The 24,363-nt window shown below is 44.0% G+C and overlaps 1 protein-coding gene across 1 annotated transcript; it reads left to right on the top strand.

Annotated features, from left to right (window-relative positions):
- Positions 1-401: 401 nt before the first annotated feature.
- Positions 402-19,398, top strand: f5 (coagulation factor V). Its single transcript, XM_023981434.2, has 24 exons — positions 402-639; positions 1,302-1,384; positions 4,305-4,427; positions 5,285-5,497; positions 5,624-5,794; positions 6,053-6,274; positions 6,766-6,931; positions 7,185-7,365; positions 7,532-7,834; positions 8,068-8,215; positions 8,493-8,705; positions 8,930-11,102; positions 11,267-11,435; positions 11,606-11,842; positions 12,083-12,302; positions 12,514-12,693; positions 13,154-13,270; positions 13,482-13,553; positions 16,978-17,063; positions 17,363-17,518; positions 17,793-17,937; positions 18,125-18,276; positions 18,498-18,680; positions 18,856-19,398. The coding sequence occupies exons 1-24, from the start codon at positions 473-475 to the stop codon at positions 19,000-19,002; spliced, it is 6,027 nt and encodes a 2,008-aa protein (XP_023837202.1). The 5' UTR covers positions 402-472; the 3' UTR covers positions 19,003-19,398.
- Positions 19,399-24,363: the final 4,965 nt, after the last annotated feature.

Genomic DNA, 24,363 nt, shown 5'->3' with positions numbered 1-24,363 from the left:
ACACCCATGGTGCACAGTAAGGAATGAAATATTATCTTACAGTCTGAGGTCTGGAACAGTTCTGAGTACATATCAAAACAAGAGTGTCATCTCCAGTGCGTAGTAACATGTGTGAAGGAAATTGCTTCACTAGGAGTGACTAACAGTAAATCATGTGGTTTCAATTAACAAGATTGAAAAAATACGTTGGATGTTTGTTTGTCTGTGTGTCTGTGTCTGTGTCTGTGTGTGTGTGTGTGTGTGTGTGTGTGTGTGTGTGTGTGTGTGTGTGTGTGTGCGTACGTACGTCCGTGTGTGTGTCTGTGCGTGTGTGTGTGAGTGTGTGTGTGCGTGTGTGTGTGCGTGCGTGTGTGTGTGCGTACTTTTGTCTGTGTCCTGTGATAAAGCACAGAGTGGACTCTTCTTGTCAGATAACAGTTTCCTGTCATCCAGAACAGACAGACTGTCCACACCTGGAGTTCCAACCCCAGATATGAGGCTTCATTCCTGGAAATGGACTCACCGTCTCCTGCCTCTCCTGGTGCTCTTCTCGGTTCTACTGTCCCACACTACAGCAGAGCAGCACTCAGACAGAAAGAGATACTACTATATTGCTGCTGTGAACATAGACTGGGACTACACAGCTAATGAACCACACAGGTAAAACTAAAAACTAGTTAATAGCTTTATATGAGATTTACTATATTCCTTTTTTTCTGTGACCTTTTGTCTTTGTGTTGGGTCCTGCATGTGAAGTTGAATATCTTTGACCTTGCTAAGAGCAGTGTTAATTCAAGTGTTTGGCATATGCTGTTGACTACATTACAGATTTACTGAGTTGATTTGGCTCTTGTCTTCTTGGAGGGTGTATCGTGTAATTGTTTGATCTGGTGGATAGGTCATGGTAGCACCACAGTGCTCTCTCACTTGTGTTCCATTGAATGGAACATGGGACAAAATGAAACATTACTGTTCTTTCTTTATATCATTGTGTATATGTCAAGTATCTCTATCAATTATGTGACGAGTACAGTCTGGTTAGATGGCAATATTGTCCTCATTGGAAAAAGTTAGGCTTTAATAATTATGTTTTATGTTTTAACGTATAGTCAATACATTTACAATCTCCAGTCAAGTTCTTGATTATTATCACCTTTATGATGTGACCCTAGACTGGGGAATATAAAAGGATGTACATGATAATTATGTATTTACGTTACTGAATTATGTGTTGAATTTGTCTTTCTATATCATCCACTGTATGTTTCATATTGGGTCCTTTTCTGTTCATTCACTGTTTGTGTTTTTCCATTGTTGTCTAGGTCTGGCCCCTCCTATAGGAAAGTGGTGTACAGGGAGTATGACAAGGGATTCAAGCAGGCCAAGACCCATCCTTCCTGGCTAGGTAAATTCTGTTTATGCTTTGGCGTTTTCACCGTTGTCGGGTAAATTATGTGTATGAGTCTGGGCTATCCCACATACAGACTGTCTTTCATTAGTGAATGTTACTGTTTCCCCATACAGTCACAACCCCACCTCAAGTTCCCTCATGTACTGTATGTGTGTCTTTCAGAGTGGTTGGAATAAAGAGAACATTATATTTTCAKTGGACCTTCTACTCCATCTTCTTTTCTGACCCAATGACAATGTATCATGTTGAATGATGAATTGAATTTTGCACAGCAAAATCAATGGTGTGAATTTAACTCTGAAAGTGTCAAATGTACACTATTGTCAGTGAACTGAACTTGTATTAAAAKAATAATTTAGAAAGTTTTAATAATTTAACTCTGTTGCCGTGTTCCCCATTTTACTTTTAAAGTTTTCAAAGGAACTCGATTCTGGTGTTTGCTTAGCTCTACTGTAGCGTAATACGCAACACCTACAGTGTAAAACATAACACTTGATTTGGCGTAAAATGGACTCCCTTTGCTAAGTGCTGACTCTGTTACACTTTCTCAGTGTAAGAAATGAACACCTGCAGTTTTACAGTAAATCATTTTTGGCTGTTGTTTTAACACTGTATGGTGTAAAGTCTAATTTGCATATTTCCCAGGGTTCCTTTTCTTTTTGAGTAAATTGTAGACTTAACACCCATGACAGTATTTGTTAGTGACAGAGACATGGTTGTTGAATTATTTCCTACTGAAGGCCTGTAGTTTTCACCAAGTGATTTCCTGGATAAGCGTCATCATTAAAATTAAACTATAACAATACATTACATATATCATAAGCACTTATTTATTGGCTTAGTGGTGTTATGAACTTCTGGTTTACAAGCCACAGCAGGCCTGCAAGTCACATTATGCTGGCTTGTAAAGTGATATGTAATACCTATAGGAATCCAGCCAGAGTTAAGATATCCAATGGTTGGAATTTTTATTCACCTGCAACTTGCATTCAGAATGACTTTCAGGATTAGGACACTTCATGAAAAACACTACTTAAACCATTTATAGTGGAACAATAATTTCAGTAACAGGTGCAATACATCTAACTGATTGGATTAGTTTAGAAACATTTATTTTATTTATCTTTGTGTAGTATAAGATTAAGCAATCAATCAACGTACAGTACCAGTCAAAACTTTGGACACACCTACTCATTCCAGGGTTGTTCTTTATTTTTTACTATTTTTGACATTGTAGAATAATAGTGAATACATCAAAACGATGAAATAACACATGTGGAATCATGTAGTAACCAAAAAAGTGTTAAAAAAATTCAAATATATTTTATATTTGAGATTCTTCAAAGTAGCCACTCTTTGCCTTGATGACAGCTTCGCACACTCTTGGCAGTCTCTCAACAGCTTCATGAGGTAGTCACCTGAAATGCATTTAAATTAAACGGTGTGACTTGTTCAAATGTATGGAAAAGCAGCCAACATGTGCTCAGCATATGTGGGAACTCCTTCAAGACTGTTGGAAAAGAATGCAAAGGGTGTGCAACACTGTCATCAAGGCAAAGGGTGGCTACTTTGAAGAATCTATTTTGATTTGTTTAACACTTTTTTGGTTACTACATGATTCCATATCAGTTATTTCATAGTTTTGATGTCTTCACTATTATTCTACTATGTAGAAAATAGTAAAAATAAAGAAAAACCCTTGAATGACTAAGTGTGTACAAACATTTTACTGGTACTGTACATGCAAAAGCACAGATATTAAAAACAATCCTAAAAACAAATAGCTGCAGTAGCATGCTGGGAAATATAATAATGCTAGGTGTGGTTTTGATGGGACTGTTTTAATCTCCACAGTATAAAACAATAACTATGGTTATTAACACCAACACTGAGTGTTAATGTCACTCTTAGAGTGCGAATTTAACTTTTGAATAAAGACTAGAAATGTTATACTGAAAAATAAACACTGGCCAATTTGCTGTGTGCTATAGCGCCTTTAGTCACAAAGTGCTTTGCATTGTATGGGATGATATTGAGTCCACCACCACTAATGTGTAGGTCCCGAACAGTCATTCTGATTCCCAAGTAAAACAGAATTTTGAGTGACTAAAATATCACCAATAATATTGGTTTGGATAGTACTTTTTCTTCAATGGCTAACTACCAGGAAGTTCAAAAGACTGGCTGAGTGGGCAGGGAGCTTATATTCATGAGCTCTATGAGACACCTATGTCAAGCAACTTGGATGCAGTAAGTGGTGTTGCGGTAAAATCATAATGTAAATTTGGTGATGCACAAAGCAACTCAAACATCTCCCATTTGGCATGTCTCTTGTGATGCGGTTCACAGAAGCACTGACGGATGTGTTGACTTGACAACTGCGTCAGCGTTTTGAATGAACCCCCCTTTTTTGTTCCATGCTGGCTGAAGACCTAGCTAGCCAGTAACTAGCAAACACCAGACACAGATGAAAGGGGAAACATATAAGTATCTTTGCCATAGATGAATATGGTAAACTTTTGCTGACACCCTACAGTCAAATTTTGACACCAGTAGGGTAGCTATAGAACTATATAAACCACTCCCCTCTGCAAAGACGCTATCTCTGATGTTGGTTACAAGGTGATACTTATTTAAATTAGGTAAGAGAATATCATGTTACCATAGGTGTATTAAAATGAGCGTTAGGGTGATGTTACCCTAATAATGAATCCAAGTGTTTGACATGGGGGATGGGACCAGTAACTTTATCGTCAAACTTAATCAGTTTAGAAGCAACAGTCATTTTTCATACTTTGCTCATCATAGTTTGATCTGGTTTCATCCAATTTCATGAAAACTTCGTTTTCAAAAGTAACTAAATTAGCAGCAAGAACATCCCTCTTAACCAATATGTTTTTGTTGTGTTTTGCAGGGCTCCTTGGGCCCACCATCCGTGGTCAAGAGGGAGAGACCATTGTGGTCATGTTCAAGAACATGGCGGATTGCCCTTACACCCTCCATGCCCACGGGATCGCTTACGGGAAGCAGTCAGAGGGTGGGTACAAACCAATGATGTCGTCTGTATTAACTGCCCTATCAGAGCTCATTGGTGGTTACTTTTGAATTGGGATTTTTTTGACAGGTATTCCCACAAAGTGTTCTCGTCCAGAATTCTACAGATATCATTTATTAAAATCTGTCGGAATGTCCAACAATTTACAAGGCTAGCCATGGTTGTTGTCATCATGACTGTGGTAACTATGTGGAAACAGTGAGGTATTCTATCCCAGACAGATTCACCCATCCTGTGGCCTAGACAGTCATTGATGTGGTTGGAGAAGGGGACTTAGGGCATTTTGAATGTTATTCATTCAGTTAAGTACACATGTTGTGCAACACAAGCAGCTGTGTTTGGCCTTTTCATTAATATTAACCAGGACAGACAGATTAACATACAAGCCAGTACTAAAGTCCAAAGGATACTCTCTAAAACCTGTGAAAATCCATGATTTCCTCTAATAAAGCCTTGGGGGGGTTGAGAGATGAGTTTTGTAAATGCACAGTATTATTACTCTTTAATTCATTCTTAACTCAAAATTAATTGTGCCATTGCAAGGTTATGTAATATTGTAACAAGTGGGAGTAAATAGACCTCTTAAATTCACCAGATTGTCCTAGATTCTACAATTTTTTATGAAGATGGTTTGCATATTTTGGAGATTAGTCATTTGTTAAATGTTAACTGGGGTCACTGTAAATTGTACGTTTATTTAGAGTATAGGCGAATCAGGCCAGGTGACCAAGTTTTAACCTTGTACAACATCAAGACAAATTCTGATCATTAAATGGCAATTAAGTTCTTTCTCATTCTGCTTTATTTTATTATTATGAACCAAACATGTCTCCCTTTAGGCTCCCTGTACTTTGACAACACGTCTCAATTTGAGAAGGAAGATGATGCGGTGCCCCCTGGAGGTGAACACACATACTACTGGGAGGTGACATCAGACGTTGTCCCCCGGGCCGCAGACCCCTCCTGTCTCACCTACACCTACCTCTCCCACTTTGACATTGTCAAGGACTACAACTCAGGACTGATCGGCACCCTGCTCATCTGTAAAGCAGGTATGTAAATGTAAATGTGAAATGTATGAGGCCTATTCCTGACACAGTGCCATAAGTACCAAAACAACCATGTCAGTAAGTAACCAGAAAGAAATCAACTGAACCACCCTCTGTACCTCCCTCCAGGTAGTCTTGACGTGTCTGGAGAACAGGTGTTGTTCCACCAGGAATACGTCTTCCTCATGGGAGTGTTGGATGAGAGTAAGAGCTGGTATAAGCCAAAGATGGACAGTGCCACTGCCACTCAAAGCCACATCAAACACACAATCAATGGATACACCAACGGATCAGTGCCAGGTCAGTCAGTCAGATCCTCTCTCATCACTCTCAGTTCTGCTGATATCTACAGATAATGGTTGTTGTGCTTTAAGTCGTTTAGGTTGTCTGCTTTAGTTGTTCCATCCCAGCTGGTTATTGCTTGGAACTATTGCTTCCACCTAATCCTTTCTCAGATTCTATGGGTATAGGGCGTGTAGTGGGCTCATTCCTTCCTCAAGTCTGTCCCCCTCCCTGTCTTCTCTCCATCTCCTCCTCCTGTCCCTCCCTTCCCCCCAGGTCTGACTGTCTGCGCCCACACCCCTGTCAGCCTGCACCTGGTGGGCATGAGTTCAGAGCCTGAGCTGTTCTCGGTGCACATCAACGGGCAGGTCCTGCAGCAGGCTGACCATCGGGTCTCCTCGGTGGGCCTGATCGCTGGCACTGCCACCAGCGCCAACATGACCGCCGTCAACACGGGCCGCTGGCTCCTCTCCTCACACACCAGCAAGCACCTGGAGGGTACGTGTCAATGGCTTGATGACATTCATATAACCGAGCTACACTCTTAGAAAAAAGGGTGCCAAAACAGTTCTTTGGCTGTCCCCATAGAATAACCCTTTTTGATTCCAGGTAGAACTCTTTTGGGATCCATGTAGAACCCTTTGTGGAAAGGATTTTACATAGAACCGAAAAGAGTTCTATCTGGAAACAAAACATTTTTATTTTAAAGGGTTCAGCCGAAGAACCATTTTAGGTTCTAGATAGAACCTATTTTTCTAAGTGTGTAGCCAGTACTATATTTGCATATGGGTTCTGAGAATATGTGTGGTGTGAGATTTACTGTGATGGGCCACAGAGTAGATTGAAGTTTATTCAGATGTATTGTAGTGTATTGACATTTTGAAATGCACTTTGAATCAAGTTTGATTGATTGAATGTGTAATGTTCTATTCCCAACATGTTAAATCAACATGACCCTCCTGAACAAACTAACTTCTCTGCTGTTGTAGCTGGTATGCATGGCTTTGTAGAAGTGAGGAGCTGCGAGGGCTTTAACCCTCCCAAACGTAAGCTGACCATCAAGCAGAAACGAGAGAGCCAGGAGTGGACCTATTATATCGCAGCTGAGGAGGTTGTCTGGGACTACGCACCAAACATGCCAGAATACATTGACAGGTAAACAGCTTTACAGATATTTATTGACTTACTCATTTCGCTTTACTTTAGCCCACAATTATTTATCTATCTAAACTAAATTCAGCCAATTTAGAATTGGGAAGAAATTCAGCTTAATACAGTAATAGATAATACCATCGTTGTATTTGTGACATGATCGCCACTTTGACATTCTCCATTAATCTGTTGACTAGTCTCAGTGTGACCTGACTTCCTGTGACATCACATCCTTTTCTCTCCATGTTTCTTTCAGTGACTTCAAGTTCAAGTATCTGAAGCGAAGCCCAGAGCGTATAGGCCAGAAGTATAAGAAGGCAGTGTACACGCAGTACAAAGATGCCACGTTCACTGAGAGGGCCGAAAACAAACAGAGGAAGATAGAGGTGGGCATCCTTGGCCCTGTCATCAGGGCGCAGATCCATGATGTCATCAAGGTGAGATACAAATGTTCTATTTTCAAATGCCCACTTTTTTCATGTGCCCAATTCTTAAGTTGTTAAGATGTGTATTCTACCTTCTTCTCCATGCAAGAACACTATACTGTGTCCACAATTGTCTTTTGCCAGTGCCTTCTCAAGCATCTTTTCCCCACATTCACAGATTGTCTTTAAGAACATGGCCACACGGCCGTACAGCATCTACCCACACGGACTGACCATCGACAAAGTAGCAGAGGGGGCCAACTACCCAGCAGGAGGTAACCAGACCCATGGGGTTCAGCCTGGCGAGACGCATACCTATGTGTGGCAGGTGATCGAAGAGGATGAACCTTTGGCAGGCGACTCGCAATGCCTGACCCGTATGTACCACAGTGCAGTGAACACACCCCGAGACATCGCCTCAGGCCTAGTTGGGCCTCTGCTCATCTGCAAGAGCCAGTCCCTCAACAAGCGGAATGTGCAGGTACTACACTGATACAACTTATACTCAATTACTAATACATTACTTCTAAGGAACATGCAGGTACTATACTACTGCTACTTCATTACTACTACTGCACTACTATAACATTTTACTACTACTACATAGGTACTGCAACTGGCCTCTCTTCTCTACTAATGCCAGAACATAATTTAATACAATGTACTTTTACAGATTTTGGATGTACAGTGTTAAATGAAGCTTTGTCTCTGCAGCTGAAATCAGACAAAGAACAGCACGCCATGTTTACTGTTTTTGATGAGAATAAGAGCTGGTATCTAGATGACAACATTGCATCGTACAGTGAACCAGCAAAGGTCAAGAAAGAAGACCCAGAGTTTTATAAATCAAACGTTATGCATAGTGAGTATCGCTCCCCTTCATCACTACAATTCATACATTTTAGAGACAGGAATGGTCTGGTACAGCCAGAAGATTATTGAAATTGAGAAAGTGTATCATATACTAAATCTTTCCTCCTATCTAGAATGCACTCCACATAGAAGAATCACATTCATAAAAATCAACTGCCTATCACTGTCAAAAACTGTTCATATTCTGCTTCATATTCAGAATAATACTTTTCAAAAAATTTGACCACTTCCTTTATTGACTTAAATGGTATCATTTCCTCCCCCAGCGATTAACGGTTACGTGTTTGAGAGTGGTCAGCTGCTGGGCTTCTGCAATGGTGAGATTGTGACGTGGCACGTGTCCAGTGTTGGAGAGCAGGACTACATCCAGACTGCAACCTTCTACGGTCACACTTTCGACTTGAACGATCAGACTGAGGACTTCCTCAGCCTGTTCCCCATGACTGGAGAGACCATCACCATGAACATGGATAACATTGGTGAGTCAGCGGTTAATGAGTTAACTGGTCATACACTCCACACACTCAACTCCCAAACCTCTAACCCTTAGTTCTACAAGATACAATAGATAGGTTAGTGGTGGAAAATGCATTTGGGTTTTCAACCGTCAACTCTACAGCAGGCACAATACAAGATTAAGATGATGTAAAATGTTTCCTTTTGTTACGATTCAAAGACTAAATAGGGTCTGTTCTTTTGTTAGGTGTTTGGCTGCTGGCTTCCATGAACTCCCATGAGACCACCAAGGGAATGCGTGTGAAGTTCAGAGACGTGGAGTGCTTCCGAGACTACGTCTATGAGTACGAAGACGAGACAAAGACGGATCCGAAGGTCAGCGCTGACTTCTCCATCTGGAAACCCATGGATATTAACGAGGCGAAAGATAAGGAGAGGAAGGATGAGGTGAAAGAGAAAAAGAATAAGGTGGAGATTGATGATTATACAGCAGGCTGGGCTGATTTTCTGGATCTTAGGTCAATCAAGAAAAAGACGAATGAGACGGACGTGGAGATGTTGGATCTCTCTATGTACGACTACGATAGCGTTGATGTGCCTGATCCCGACGGAGACGCGAATGCAAACCACACCTCATCGTCTTATGATGCACCTACAAACACGTCATTGGTCGAGAGGGAGACGATTGACGGAGGCAACTTTACGACAAAGGCTTTGTTGAACAAGAGCATAATTGAGAATGTAACAGAAGCGCTGAACTTTACTACAGATCAGTTAGACTCAAATCTTAACAGCTCCTCAATGGCTGAGACTGAATCAAAGAACATAACAGTTAATAACAACAGTTTATCATTTGTAGACAGCAACATCACTTCAGTAAGTACCAATAGTACAGAAGTTACAGCAACCAAAGCCTCACCAGGTCCGTTCAACAATAGCTCAAAGGCTGAGAGTGAGAGAGTGATGCAGATCAGAGGTGATTGGGCCACTGTGAATAGCACCTCAAAAGTTGAAGCATTAGTGGAAGAGTTGGAGGGAAGGATTACTCGAGGCGATGTCTTCTCTTACTCTGTGCCTCTTCCCGACCCCTCTTCCAACACTACAGAAGAGAACAAGGGGATTGGCGCCAATGATATTGTACTCCTGGGAAGAGAGTCAACAACTGCTTCATCCAATGAAAACGGTACAGCTTCAAATTCATCTCAGAATATAACCAACCAATCAGAGAGTGTGGTGAGTGCTGAAGTTGCAGAGTTAATTTTTACCTTGGTGGAAGAACACAACATGACCAACTTTGACCTTGAAACTGAGGATAGTGGTAACATAACCGTGAACGGTTCATTGGACACCAACACCACCACTGAGCAAGGAAATGGTACCTATTTCTCTGACGCCACGTCCACACCTGGCAACTTCAGCAGTGTGGTGCCACAAAATGGCAAACAACCATCAGACATTGAAACATTCTCTGACATAGTGCCAAAACAAAATGGCACAGCAAACACTTCTGGTTTGAACCACTGGAATTCATCAGAGGAGACTAGTTCTGAGAGTAAAAAGAACACCGCTGTGCCGGATGCCGTTGTAGAGTTGTCCTCAGAAAGCTCAGAATTCTCTAATGAGACTACTGACGCTAATCCTGCTGCGGCAAATCTGTCACTGTCAACCAATCAGCAGCCAGACAGCAGCTCGGAGGAGATTCTATCCCAGAGTTCCGAGAGCTCTAAGGAGGAAGTGGTAATCTACCTGAGAAACAACAGGAGTGAGGTCATCCGCACCATCTCCGTTGACCTGCAGGGGGAGCACTGGGGCTATGAGGGGACACACGAGATGGTCCCAATGGAGATGCCAGATCACATGACGAAATATATTGGAAACGAGCTCCCAGAGCCGCCAAATACGCTGGAACCAAGCCCAACTCCGGAAATGCGGAAACCCAACATCAAGGTCGTCCACCGCAGACAAAGACCCCGTAAAGGCTATGCCATGAAAACCAAGAAGAAGAAGGAGTACAAACCCCAGCCTCCGAGAGGCCGCAGTTTCTCCCCCAGGGGTTTCAAACCCCATCCTATCACCGGTCAAACCCCCAGAGGGACCCGACCCATTTCCAGCGAGGAGGACTTCTCAAACAAAGCCATTGTGATTGGCGTGCCACGACCTGACTTCAGCGACTATGATATTTATGTCCAGAGTGAGGGCGGTGATGACCCGGATGCTGTCCTAGACATGGCAGCGGTTAGTGCTGCAGAGGAGTATGAGTACGTCGACTACATTGACCCATACAAAGAGAAGGAGGACATGCATGACCTAACTCTGGATGAGAATGCAAAATATTTCCTCAAAATGGCGGGAGATAACGTGAGGACATACTTTATTACTGCGGAGGAGGTGCAGTGGGACTACGGGGGCTATGGACAGAAGTAAGGATAAAATAGTGGATGGGGCTGAGGTGTGGGATGTATTGGGAAAATGTAATCTCCCTTGTTTATTGTTCTATGTGCTCAAATGATATTTTTCTGACTGGAATTATGCATACCTTCTTTTTTGTTCAATAAAACCTTTGTCTTTTGTCTCTCCACAACAGGAGGATGGATAAGGCACAGAAAACCGACAGGTCCACAAGATTCTCCAAGGTAGTGTTCCGAGGTTACCTGGACAGCACATTCAGCACGCCAGACATCCGGGGGGAGATGGACGAACACCTGGGCATCCTGGGGCCAGTCATCAAGGCAGAGGTTGGACAGACCATAATGGTAAGACAGGAAACCCTGAGGGCTACCTTTTGCTCATTTTTGCATGAATCTACGGTAGGTGAGTTGTGCCCATGATCATGAATAATGGACCATGTAATCAAACTGATGTTCCTGGTCTGTAGGTATCACGGTATTTTTCAGGAAATGAAATGTGTGTCCTTGGTCTGTAGGTATTTTTCAGGAACCTGGCTAGCCGCCCGTACTCCTTGCACGCCAATGGGGTTTCCTACACCAAGCAGACAGAGGGGTTGTCCTACGATGACGAGTCCAAGTACTGGTACAAGTATGACAACGAGGTCCAGCCCAACACCACATACACATACCTCTGGAAGGTCAACGCCAATGTCGGACCCACCGGAGACGACTCTGACTGTCGCACCTGGGCCTACTACTCTGGGGTTAACCCTGTGAGTAAACACTTACCTTCTGATGGTTTAGTTAATTAACGTAGCTGATACAACATCACTATTTTCTATGTATAGTCCCTTTTGTGCTTCTGAGGTATTTCATGTGATAACTCTGTGTTGACGTGTGATGTCTTGTCCTCTGAAGCACCTCCTACACTAACCTGGTGTGTCTTTGTGATCTGTTGAGGGATATTCCAATAATCTAGCGTTTGATTGTTTGTTTTCTCTCGTCTCATCCAGGAGAAAGATATAAACTCTGGTCTGATTGGGCCATTGCTGGTGTGTCGTAAGGGCACTCTGAGCACGAAGGCAGTGGACATGAGGGAGTTCATGCTCCTCTTCATGACCTTCGATGAGTCCAAGAGCTGGTACTACGAGAAGAACCATGAGATAATGGAGAGGAAGAACAAACGAGCCAGGGTGATGGACCATGACTTCAGCGATAACCTCAAGTTCAGCGGTAGGCACCTTCTAATCTAACACCATTAGATAACTAATCGTAGGATAACTGACTAGTGAGTCATGGCTGGTCCCTCCTGGATCGAGTCTTGATTTGGGATTTTTGGTTGTAAAATCATGATATGAGTAATGAACAACAGAGACAAATTTACAAAACAGAGATTGTTTAATCGTTAATTTTTGGGGGGTTGTGTGTATGTTGGGGGGGGCAGCCATCAACGGAATCATATTCAGTCTGAAGGGTCTGAGGATGTACACTAACCAGACGGTCCGCTGGCACCTCTTCAACATGGGATCTCCCAGAGACCTCCACAGTGTTCACTTCCACGGCCAGACCTTCATCCACAAACAGACCAGGGACCACACCCAGGCTGTCTACCCACTGCTGCCTGGTGAGAACTTTACTGAATGGATAGATGACATGTTTTGTCACATTTATGTGACACATCGCTACTGTTAGGGCAAAATGGTTCTAATGCTATGTAAATGCTTGAGTTGAAAAGTATTATATGTACTGTAAATATTTGAGTGGGAAAACACCGTTGTTTAACTTAGCGTAGGCTGTGAGAAGTGATTAGAACCTGTTCTTGTTTGTACAATGCTTGAAAGAAGTGGAGCCAAGTCCTGCTATCTCTCGTGTAACCTTGCCTCCCCCTCGGAGAGGCAAGCAGCTCTTTGTGTAGAAGAAGTATATAATGACTGTGTGACTCTGTATCCTTTGAGTTCCTCTCCGAGTGTGATCTCGTCTGCAATTGCTTGAATAAACTCTTATTAACTGGACAATTATCCCTACCTGATCCTTGGAAAGAGTTTTCCTCAACACTACTAACCTGCTCTGGTTTTGTTTCCCAGGGGGCTTTGCAACTCTGGAGATGTTGCCATCCAAGCCGGGGCTGTGGCAGCTGGAGTCAGAGGTTGGACTCTCCCAACAGAGAGGGATGCAGACCCTCTTCCTGGTTCTAGATAATAGTACGACCCACTCAAAAGCACTTATGCTAATAGAACCAATTTCTCAATGCCACATGTAACAGCAAATGTGTGATGTCCATCTCAACTCCTAGAGAGTCGTTTTTACTGCTAGTGTCAATGCTTATTGAGTGAATTGACTCAAGCCAAGTCATATCAACAGTCATTATCCCAAAGAATCAGTCCCATAATAAAATCTATTTGTCTTTTTCAGAGTGTTACCATCCACTGGGTCTGATTTCTGGGAGCGTCAAAGACAACCAGATCACAGCGAACGACAAAAGAGGTATCCTTACACTCAGTATCCCTCTGCATACCTCCACTCTGTATCCCTCCACCCTCTAGATGTTGGGTGCTTAATCAGAAATAATACTACCAACTGACATCTAGCCTTCCAAGTTAGATGTCCTTCAGTGATGTTTTTACTTTTACTGTTGAAAAAGCAACATTCCAAGTATGAATACAGTAAAGTATACACACTAAAGGATAAAGGATAGACACTTCAAGGAATTGGTCTGAATCCATGACATCATCAGCCTCCCCGCTTGCTTGAGGAACAATAGATAACAAAAGAGGAATTGCCCATCCCCCACTTCTGCCATGACATACCTGGACCACCTATTGAGATGTGCCTTTTGTTTAGTAAATGGGCTAAATCAGGGTCACACTTAGTAGTCTTAAACAAATCTACTTTGAAACAGAAGTGAACACCTCACACACATGGTTATGGGCTTCAAAACGAAGAAGACACCTATACCATGTCAGATATGGAGTTGAAATGTATAACATTTTGAGTTTGCATCTCAATATTACACTTGACATACATCACAGAAGCCTGATATGTAACAAAACCGTTTGACACAGAAACACTGGATTTTCTGTGTTTTATTTTATGTTTATTAATTAATGATGAAATTATGAAAAATATGAATAACATTCCACCCATGAGGCCACTAGGTCATTTGACTGCAGGAAAGGGCTACATGAGGTGAAAATGAGACTGGAGTGCCACTTTAACCCTTTCATGCGTGAGTTCCAAATATCTCTAACGGTCGCCCCAGCATGATTTTTTTATGCACGTGTTATTAGAACGTTCTCTCCATTCCAGAATGTGTTTGTTATGTAACAGTACATTTCATCCGCGCTGCCCTCAAACAAAAGCACGCAGCCTGTTTTTATTCGTCAATTTTAAATTATTTCTAACAAGTTTTTTATTTTCTAATAACAGTTTGAAATGAGGTGTGTTCCGCCTCATTCATTCACATAAAAGTAGTCATTTTTACTTTTGCGGACCAATTAATTTTTTTGACATTTCTGACCCGGATAAAATTCCCCAAACACTTCTCAATTGTTTGTGCAGGACATTTACTCATCTGCCGTCCTGCATACACGTGTTCATATTATTCCACCTGTCGCCTGCATCGAAATCAAAGTTGTTTTCGTTACCAATAATACCTTTGGAAATGTGTGCGTTTCTATCAAAGTGACTTATTACGTTATAATAGTTTCTGCATGTCGTGTTATGTCGTTTCTACTGTAGCATCATGTTTTTGTGTATATTCCTTATAACCGCGGACACGCGATGTAACGTTACTCATTTCATAACATTTATGGTGTTATACTCAATGCTTAGGTAGCTAGCTACATTCTCCTATTAGCTCTGGAAAAACAATGCTAATTGCGTCAGGGAAGTATTAGCATGTTGTATTTTGAAGCTACCCTGGCCTTATGACTCCCAAGTGGCACAGCGTCTCAGTGCTAGAGGCGTCACTCCAGACACCCATCTTCAAATCAAGACTGCGTTTCTATCAAAGTAAGTGCCTAATTACGTTATTGTGTCGTGTTATACCGTTTCTACTATAGCTCACTTGTGTGAATGGAGCATAATATATTTGTATATATTCCTCTATAACCGCGGACACGCGAGAGTAACGTTACTCACCTTTTATGGTGTTATATTCAATCGTGCTTATGTAGCTAGTTACATTATTCTATTAGTTCTGTAAAACAATGCTAAATGCGTCAGAAGTATTGGCATGTTGTATTTTGACGCTACCCTGGAAAAATTGAAAAATATTCTTATACCACTTGGTCGTTTTCTGAGTGCATTCCACAAAGCTGTTTATCATGTCGGCCTTATCCACTGCCCCCATTTTGAGGTAATAGTCAAGCACGCAGTCTGGTTTCATGTTTCTCTGTCTGGTTTGTTTCTCTCTCCCGTCAGGTGGTCCACCTTCCCTGTGGCCGACATGGTTGCTGTATGGACAGTGGAGAGGACATGGACGTCTCGTTTGTCATGCCACTTTACTGCCAGCTGTTGACATTTCTTATATTTGTATAATGGGTCATTTAGGATGGTAGTAGCGTTGATGAAATGCAGTCATAGCAGCAGAACTAGAAAGCAGTCTTTACTGGCACCAGGAATGTACATTTCACTAATTGTGGTTGTCCCCCACTCCTGGCTCTCTCTTATCCTGTAGCTCCAAGGCATAGCGATTGGTCTCTACTATGTCTCCCACCAGCTCCTCTGTCAGAAACAACTTGAAGCACTCTGCCTCAGTTGGAAATGGCAAGGGGCGTTGCACTCCAGACTGGACTCATCAAAGCAAACACCAGGGCCAGGAGGGGTGAAACAGCAGGGCCAGGGGGGTGAAATGACTGGTGGCCTTCCAGCTACCACAGAACTCCTGTACTTTATCCACTGTTGGTATGCCTCCATCACCACCAGCATCTTCAAAGGGAACTGGGACTTTGTCAGTGGACAAGGGAAATTCAGATTCAGGGTTCTCAATGTCTACAAGGTTGGGGGGCAGCTCCTCACTGTCACTGTCAGAATCTGATTCCTGACTTTCATTACTCAGGACTCATTGTCAGAATTTTTAAAAATCTCCAGAATTTCCACATTTGTTTGTTGTCTCCTTTTGAAAGACATTGCTAATGCTTCAGCTCATCTCACTAGCTACATASATAAACAACAACACTGAATGGTTTAGAGTGAGAGGGTACGTGGTTGACTGCCGGCACGCGCCACTTGTATCAATAAATCACTATCAGAAAATGTTTTGTGTGGCAATTATTTGTGTATTTACGGTTTTATTAACATGTTTTCAAATCTAGGTGACAAATCATGCATTCCGATTCTTGCACAGATTGTAATGGGCACATAAATGTAGCCTACATTTTTCCGGTTAGGATGATTGTGTTATGCTATATATTCTTCTGTGAATATCTGAACATTGAATCCAAAAATAAACTGCTCACATTCTGGACATAACTTTGTAAGGACTGTGTTTGTGTAAATAGTTTCTGAAAAAAGTGTGGCCAGCTCAAACGCTGATTGTTGCGTCATTCGAAACTGGCCGTTCTAAATGAGCGTTCTAAACGAGTGTTCTAATCACACGGGTGTGATCGTACGCTTCAGGGACCACTGTAGAACGATCACACCCGTGTGATGGTACGTGTGAAAGGGTTAACAGTTGCAGTGTTTTACCCAGAGGATGCTGGTGGGAGGAGCTATAGGAGGACGGCCTCATTGTAATGGCTGGAATGGAATAAATGGAACGGTATCAAACACATCAAAGATATGGAAACCACACCACTCCCTTCCATTAATTCCATTCCAGACATTACAATGAGGCCATCTTCCAATAGTTCCTCCCATCAGCCTCCGCTGGTTTCACCCTCTAACTAACTTATTTCTCCTTATGCAGGCTACTGGGAGCCCCATCTGGCCAGACTGAACAACCAAGGCAAATACAATGCATGGAGTACAGACAAGGCAGGCAGCTGGATACAGGTACATAACCTCACCTCTCAGGGAATACATGTGGTGTCTGCAATATTATGTAGCTGATGAGCAGTGAGCATGTATTCCTCAAAGTTTCCTACAGGTGGCAGCATAATCATCATTACAGCGTCTTTGTGGGGATATACTCTGTTGATGTGGGGTCACATGCGTGTCATGCATTGGGTCCTGAGTATTTCCTGACCCTGTAAACTTGGTAGGTGAGGTTTATGTGTCTCAACTTAAGCCTGGGTGGTGATACCTATTTGATGACACCTGTAGTGATGCCTACTGTGACCATTGACTTGTAGGTAGACTTTCAGAGGCCCGTGGTGATCAGTCAGGTAGCGACACAGGGCGCCAAGCAGATGTTCTCCTCCCACTACATGGTCAACTACACCATATCCTACAGCACGGACAAGAGGAAGTGGATCTACTACAAGGGAGACAGCAACGAGTTCAGGATGGTGAGGAGTACATCTGTAGAACAGCATGGTTGGAGAGCAATGGAATACATGTAACGGGACTATGTATTTACATTCTAACATTGCTGTTATTCTAGTTATATGTACTGCGTTATATTTACATTTTCAAAAATCAGAGATACTTCTGGTCATCTGAAATTATACTTTTGATAGATACTTTTGAATTTGATCATTGCTATGACTGCTAAATATACAGAGATACAGTACATATGACGATATATGTTTTTAATCCAAATGTTTTTCTTCCATTCTCCAGACGTTCACTGGTAACCAGGAAGCTCATCAGGTGAAGGTCAACACCCTCTTCCCTCCCCTGATTTGTCGGTTTATCAGACTTCACCCTCTCCACTCCCACAACTCGCCCATGGTCCGCATGGAGTACTACGGCTGTGAGCTGGACGGTGAGCGATGATGATGATGTTGTTGTTGTTGATGATGGTGATGATGACGATGATAATGATGATGATAATGATGATGGGTAGCATTCCTACTGTTTAATGTGATGTTAGCATCCAAGCCTATGTTTGAGCACAAATATTTCCCAATAAACGAGCAATAAAGTGAATGTATTCTAATTCCCTCCATCAGGTTGCTCAGTGCCCCTGGGTATGGAGAGCAGTCGGATAGAGGACCATCGTATCACTGCCAGCTCTACAGCCTCCAGCTGGTACTCTGGTTCCTGGCAAGCCTCACTGGCACGACTCAACACACAGGGCACCATCAACGCATGGCAGGCCAAGGTACGATAACCACACACAGGTCCATGTAGGCACATGTGTACACACAACACACACACACACACACCACACACAACACACACACACACACACACACACACACACACACACACACACACACACACACACACACACACACATATATACCTGTATGTACAAACTAATGTGGGCACACTCACCATTCCAGGTCAGTCATCCCTCTGTCCCCCCCTGTCTCCCCCCAGAATAACAACATAAACCAGTGGCTGCAGGTGGAGCTGGCCCAGGTAAAGAAGATCACAGGTATCATAACGCAGGGGGCCAAGTCCCTGGGCACGGAGATGTACGTCATCTGCTACACTCTGGAGTACAGCGATGATGGACTAAACTGGATGAAGTACACTGACGATGATGACAACATGTCAAAGGTAGGATTGTCAGGCAAAAGGGTAATGCGATGGTATTAAGCGATGGTATTAAGGGTTATTTTACAGTCCTGCTGTTAATTCTCTATCCAAGCTATCGCTAATAAGTATTAATCTGATAATATTATTACATGAAGATTTCAAAATACTGACATGCTGTCTTCCACTCTCCCGGCAGACTTTCCCCGGCAACACGGATAACAATGGCCATGTGAAGAACTACATCTATCCTCCAATCTTCTCTCGCTTTATCAGAGTCATCCCTCAGAGCTGGAAGACCTCCATCACGCTCAGGATAGAACTGCTGGGCTGTGACTTTGAATGATGGACACACACACATCCAAGATGCAAGAATCACATTTCTACTTTAAGATCTTCACGCACATCCAAACGTCAGGTGCGTGCAGTAACCCAAACCATCCCATAAATGACGAACTGATGTCAAAGGGAAATTTGAGGGAAATTCGAGGGAAGTATGAGTTATGTGCACGTTTCTTAGATTGGGATTCAGCTCTTAGCTCATATAGGATACAGACAATAATACTGCTTTATACATAAGAAAGTAGCCTAAAGCTTAGCAGATAGTAAAATACATATTGCTGTATGTTGTCTTTATACTTTGTATGTTGTATCATAATTGAACATGAATGTAATGTAAATAATGTAAGTAGTACTCAGAGTATTTAATTAGTTTTGTCAATAAAAAATCTATTGTTGCTCATATTTTGTCAGTCACTGTGCCTCATTCTAGGATTGTGGCACGTTGTATGAAACTGTGGAAGCATAAAACATACTTTTTCCAAATACTACATTCTACCATGCTATCATTTGGTCAAATTGTGAATTGACCCCAGCCCTGAGGGAATGAGTAGACAGAGAGAAAAGGTGGATGGTAGAGACTCCCTGTCATTGTAGGCGTGTGAACAGGAGAGATCTCCCAGCCCGTGGGGTGAAGGTGTCAGAGAGATAATCCCCTCTGTGGGGGTATATGTCACACCTCGGAGCCCCAGAGTCAACAGCCAAGTGAGGCTGCAAACACAGGCCCTGTTTGTCCATTTACCTGCCTGCTAAAAGAGACACCAGAGGTGTGAAAGTCTCAGAAAGAGCTGGGTCTTCAAAAGAACCAGACAGGAGAGAGCTTTGAAACGGTCCAAATAAAATAAAATTGTATTTGTCACATGCTTCGTAAACAACCGATGTAGACTAACAGTGAAATGCTTCCTTACAGGCCCTTCCCAACAACATAGAGAGAGAAAATAGAGAAATAATAGAAAAGTAATAACCTATAATAATAAAAGTAATAATAATTACACAATGAGTAACGATATCTTGGCTATATACACGGGGTACTAGTACCTAGACAATGTGCAGGGGTACGAGGTAATTGAAGTAGATATGTACAAATAACTAGGAATAGAGTGACTAGGCAACAGGATAGATAATTAACAGTAACAGCAGAGTATGTGATTCCTTACAGAAATTCCACATCTTTTGCACATGTGAAATCATGTGAAACTGTGTGTTTTTGGAATACTTCATGTGATATATGACATGAAGTTTCACGCTGATAAAAACATGAGATTTCACAGGTGATACCCTGCAAACAAAAATCTGTTATGATACACACAGTGTTTTCAACTTACAGATTTGACTACATTGTGCATGTTTTTTTGTCAGGACCCGGTGCGAGAAACAGTCACTAATAATTGGCAGAACCCAGAAGATGAGGCAGACACAGCAGTACTAGAGATGGTGGTTTAATAAAAAATAGATATCTTCCAAAATACAAAAGAAAATCCACAAAGTGGTAAAAACAGCAAGGGAAAAAACAAACCTCAAAAGACCAATCCAAAAATACACGAGAACAAAACCAGAGAACCTCTGGAAAATCCAACAAGAGAAAAATGTTCACAAAGGCTGGGGCTGGGTGCTAACATACAAACACTGAGCAAGGAACTAAGGAACACACAGGGTTTAAATACTAACAAGGGAATGACTTACAGGTGCAAACAATAATTAGGGCAAGAAAAACAAAAGGTACAAAAAAGGTGCAAGGGAGACATCTAGTGAACAAAACCAAACAGTCCTGGCCAAAACCTGACAGAATCCCCCCCCCCTAGGAACGGCTCCTGACGTTCCTACCAGCCTTCTCAGGGTGGAGGACCCTGAACTGACGAATGAGGTCAGGGTCCAGTATGTCCTTGGCAGGAACCCAGGAGCGCTCCTCGGGACCGTAGCCTTCCCAGTCCACCAGATACTGCCAGGACCGCTGCACCCGGCGGGAATCCAGTATCCGGTGGACGGTATAAGCCGACTGGCCTCCGATGACACGGGGCGGAGGGGGAGGTCTGCCTGCCGGGATAAGGGGAGAAAAAAAAAACAGGTTTTAATAAAGAAATGTGAAATGTGGGATTGATTTTAAGGGATCTGGGTAAGTGCAGGCGAAAAGTAACGGGATTGACTCTCCTGGCAATCTTAAAGGGACCGATGAAYCTCTGGGACAGCTTGCGAGACTCCACCCTTAGCGGTAAGTCTTTTGTTGAGAGCCATACTCTCTGGCCGGGGTACAGGGTAGGACCGGGACGGCGACGTCTGTTGGCTTGTCGCTGGTACTGCTGTGAGGAACGCAGAAGATTAAGACGGGCCTTCTTCCACGTAAGCCGACAGCGTCTGATGAACCTCGAGGCTGAAGGCACTCTGACTTCTGCCTCCTGGTTCGGGAACAATAGCGGAGCATAGCCAAACTGACACTCATGCGGAGACATACCAGTGGAGGAGGAGCACAAGGTGTTGTGCGCGTACTCGGCCCAAACAATGAAGGATGACCATGTGGACGGGTTGTTGGAAACCATACATCTGAGGGTGGTTTCCAGCTCCTGATTCATCCTCTCAGTTTGGCCGTTGGACTCCGGATGGTACCCTGAAGATAAACTGGCTGTGGCCCCTATGAGTTGGCAGAAGGCCTTCCAAAACCTTGAGGCGAACTGGGGACCTCTGTCGGAAACATATTTGCGGGATACAAAGACTCGGAACACATGGTTAATCACCAACTCAGCTGTTTCCTTGGCAGAAGGTAACTTAGTCAGGGAACGAATCTGGCCGCCTTAGAAACCTGTCGATGATGATAGGATAGTAGTATTACCATGGGACGGAGGAAGGCCAGTAATAAGTCCATGAGATTATGGGACAGGGTCGGTGGGGATAGATAGAGGTGAAGGATCCTTGAGGGCGGAGGTGAGAAGATTTGCCCTGGCAGCACACGGAACAGGCCTTGACGAAAGTGCAACGTCTTCTTTTATGGTGAGCCACCGAACTACGCTGGATGAACTCCAAGGTGCGACTACGCCGGGTGACAGGTGAGGCGAGAGGAGTGCCCCACAGAAGGACTTGGGACCTTGCTGCTGGGAACAACAACCGATTAGCAGGACCTCCTCCAGGGCCCGTTCGATGGCTTGGGCTTGTTTCACGGTATCCTCCACTTGCACGAGATCGGAGCCACGATCTTAGCGGCCGGAAGGGACAGTCATGTCAGTATCTCGAATGGCAGGAGAGTAGATTCGTGACAGGCGTCCGGTTGAGATTCTTCGACCCGGGTCTATAGGTGAGAATAAACTGGAATCGGCTGAAGAAAGAAGACCATCGAGCTTGTTGGAGTTCAACCGTTCGCCTGCTGGATATACTCCAGATTTTTGTGGTCCGTAAGCACTTGAAACGGTTGAGAAGCCCCTCGAGCCAGTGTCTCCATTCCTTCAATGCCATCTTAACCGCTAGGAGCTCACGATCCCACATCGTAATTCCTCTCGCGGGTAAGCCGGTGAGAGAGAAGGCGCAAGGATGAGCCTCTTGTCTTCACCCCTCTGAGACAGGACAGCTCCAACACCCACCTCTGATGCGTCACCCCACCACAAAAGGTTCATCGCCGTCGGTAGTGTCAGGATGGGAGCAGAGAGGATGCGCTGTTGAGTCCTTGGAGGCCGTCTCAGCTTCTCTCCCCACAGAAACCTTGTGTTGCCACCCTTGGTTAACGCTGAGAGAGGGGCTGCCACCGAGCTGAAGTTCTTGATGAACTTGCGGTAGAAGTAGTGAAGCCAGGAAACGCTGAACTTCCTTAACGGACTTGGGGTGGGCAATCTGCTACCGCCCCTACCTTCTTGGATCCATCTGGACTCGACCGGGTTCCACTACAAATCCAGAATGGTACTCGAGAGGAATGGAATCTCACACTTCTCAGGCTTAACGTACAAATGGCTGTCTAGAAGGCGTTGAGCACTTGTCTGACATGCTTAGTGTGTTCTTGAAGGGAGCTCGAAAGATGAGGATGTCATCCAAGTAAAACAAACACGAAAATTGTAGCATATCCCTAAGCACATCGTTTATGAGCGCTTGGAACACAGCCGGGGCGTTTGGTCAGGCCGAAGTGCATCACCAAGTATTCGTAGTGGACCAGTAGGCGTGTTGAAGCGGTCTTCCACTCGTCACACGGGTTTGATCCGCACAAGATGGTATGCGTTCCGCAGGTCAAGCTTAGTGAAGACCACTGCTTCCTGGAGCAGCTCAAAGGCTGTGGCCATAAGGGTAGGCGGGTAGCGGTTACGGACGGTTATGGCATTAAGTCCCGGTAGTGACGGCAAGACGTAATCCCCGTCTTTTTTGGCCACAAAGAAAAACCTGCTCCCGCCGGCGAGGTGGATGGACGCATGAGGCCTGCTGCCAGAGTCCTTGATGTAGGTATCCCATAGCAGCTCGTTCGGGAGGAGATAGGGAAAAGATCCGACCCCTGGAGGGCAGGTGCCCGGAAACAGGTCGATGGGCATCGTAAGGTCTATGGGGTGGTAGTTTGGTGGCCCTCTGTTTGCTAAATACCGGTTTGAGGTCATGGTAACACTCTGGAACTCGGGACAGGTCGATGGATTCTAGAGACTCGGAGGGGAACTCGGGAACTTGGAAGATACAAGTGGCTTGGCACGTAGGACCCCACTGCTTGATAGTGCCCACAGACAGTCGATGTGAGGGTTATGGCTGTGAAGCCAGGGTATCCAAGGACGAGAGGGAACTCGGAACACGAGGTCAGATGAAAGTCATCACTTCTCTGGTGTTGGGAACTGAAAGTCGCAAGGGGTAGTGACATGAGTGACAAGTCCAGATCCCAAGGGCTTCCATCCAACGTAGTAACCCTTTATGGGATCACTTAGAGGTTCAGAGGAACGCCATTTTCCTTCGCCCAGACACCATCCATGAAGTTACCTGCGGCTCAGAGTCTACCAAGGCTTGAGGGGAAGCTCGTGGTTGTCCCAGGAAAGGGTAACTGAATGAGCAGGCGGGGTTGGATGGATGGGAGGAGGTTATGTTTCCCGTTACAGTCCTCCCAGGCCTGCACGGGAGAGTGCGTTTTCCCTGGAGCCTGGGACACGTGGAGAGGAAATGGCCCGGTTTGCCGCAATATAGACAGCATCGCTCCCTCATCCGGCGTCTCTCTCAGCCTGGGAGATGCGTCAACCTGCATGGGTTCCGTGGAGTCAGCGAGGATAAAGGTGGAGACTCGGAGCTGGGACCGATAGGAGCTGGGTGAGAGATCTACGGTTGAGCTCTCTCTCAGACGCTGGTCTATGCGTGAAGCCAACTTGATCAGGGACTCGAGGTTGTCTGGTGGTTCCCGAGTGGCCAGTTCATCTTGGATGGTGTCGGA

The sequence above is a fragment of the Salvelinus sp. IW2-2015 genome, linkage group LG36 (assembly GCF_002910315.2).
Source record: "Salvelinus sp. IW2-2015 linkage group LG36, ASM291031v2, whole genome shotgun sequence".
In the NCBI taxonomy this organism is placed as follows: domain Eukaryota; kingdom Metazoa; phylum Chordata; class Actinopteri; order Salmoniformes; family Salmonidae; genus Salvelinus; species Salvelinus sp. IW2-2015.
This window is presented reverse-complemented; position numbering and strand designations above follow the sequence as displayed.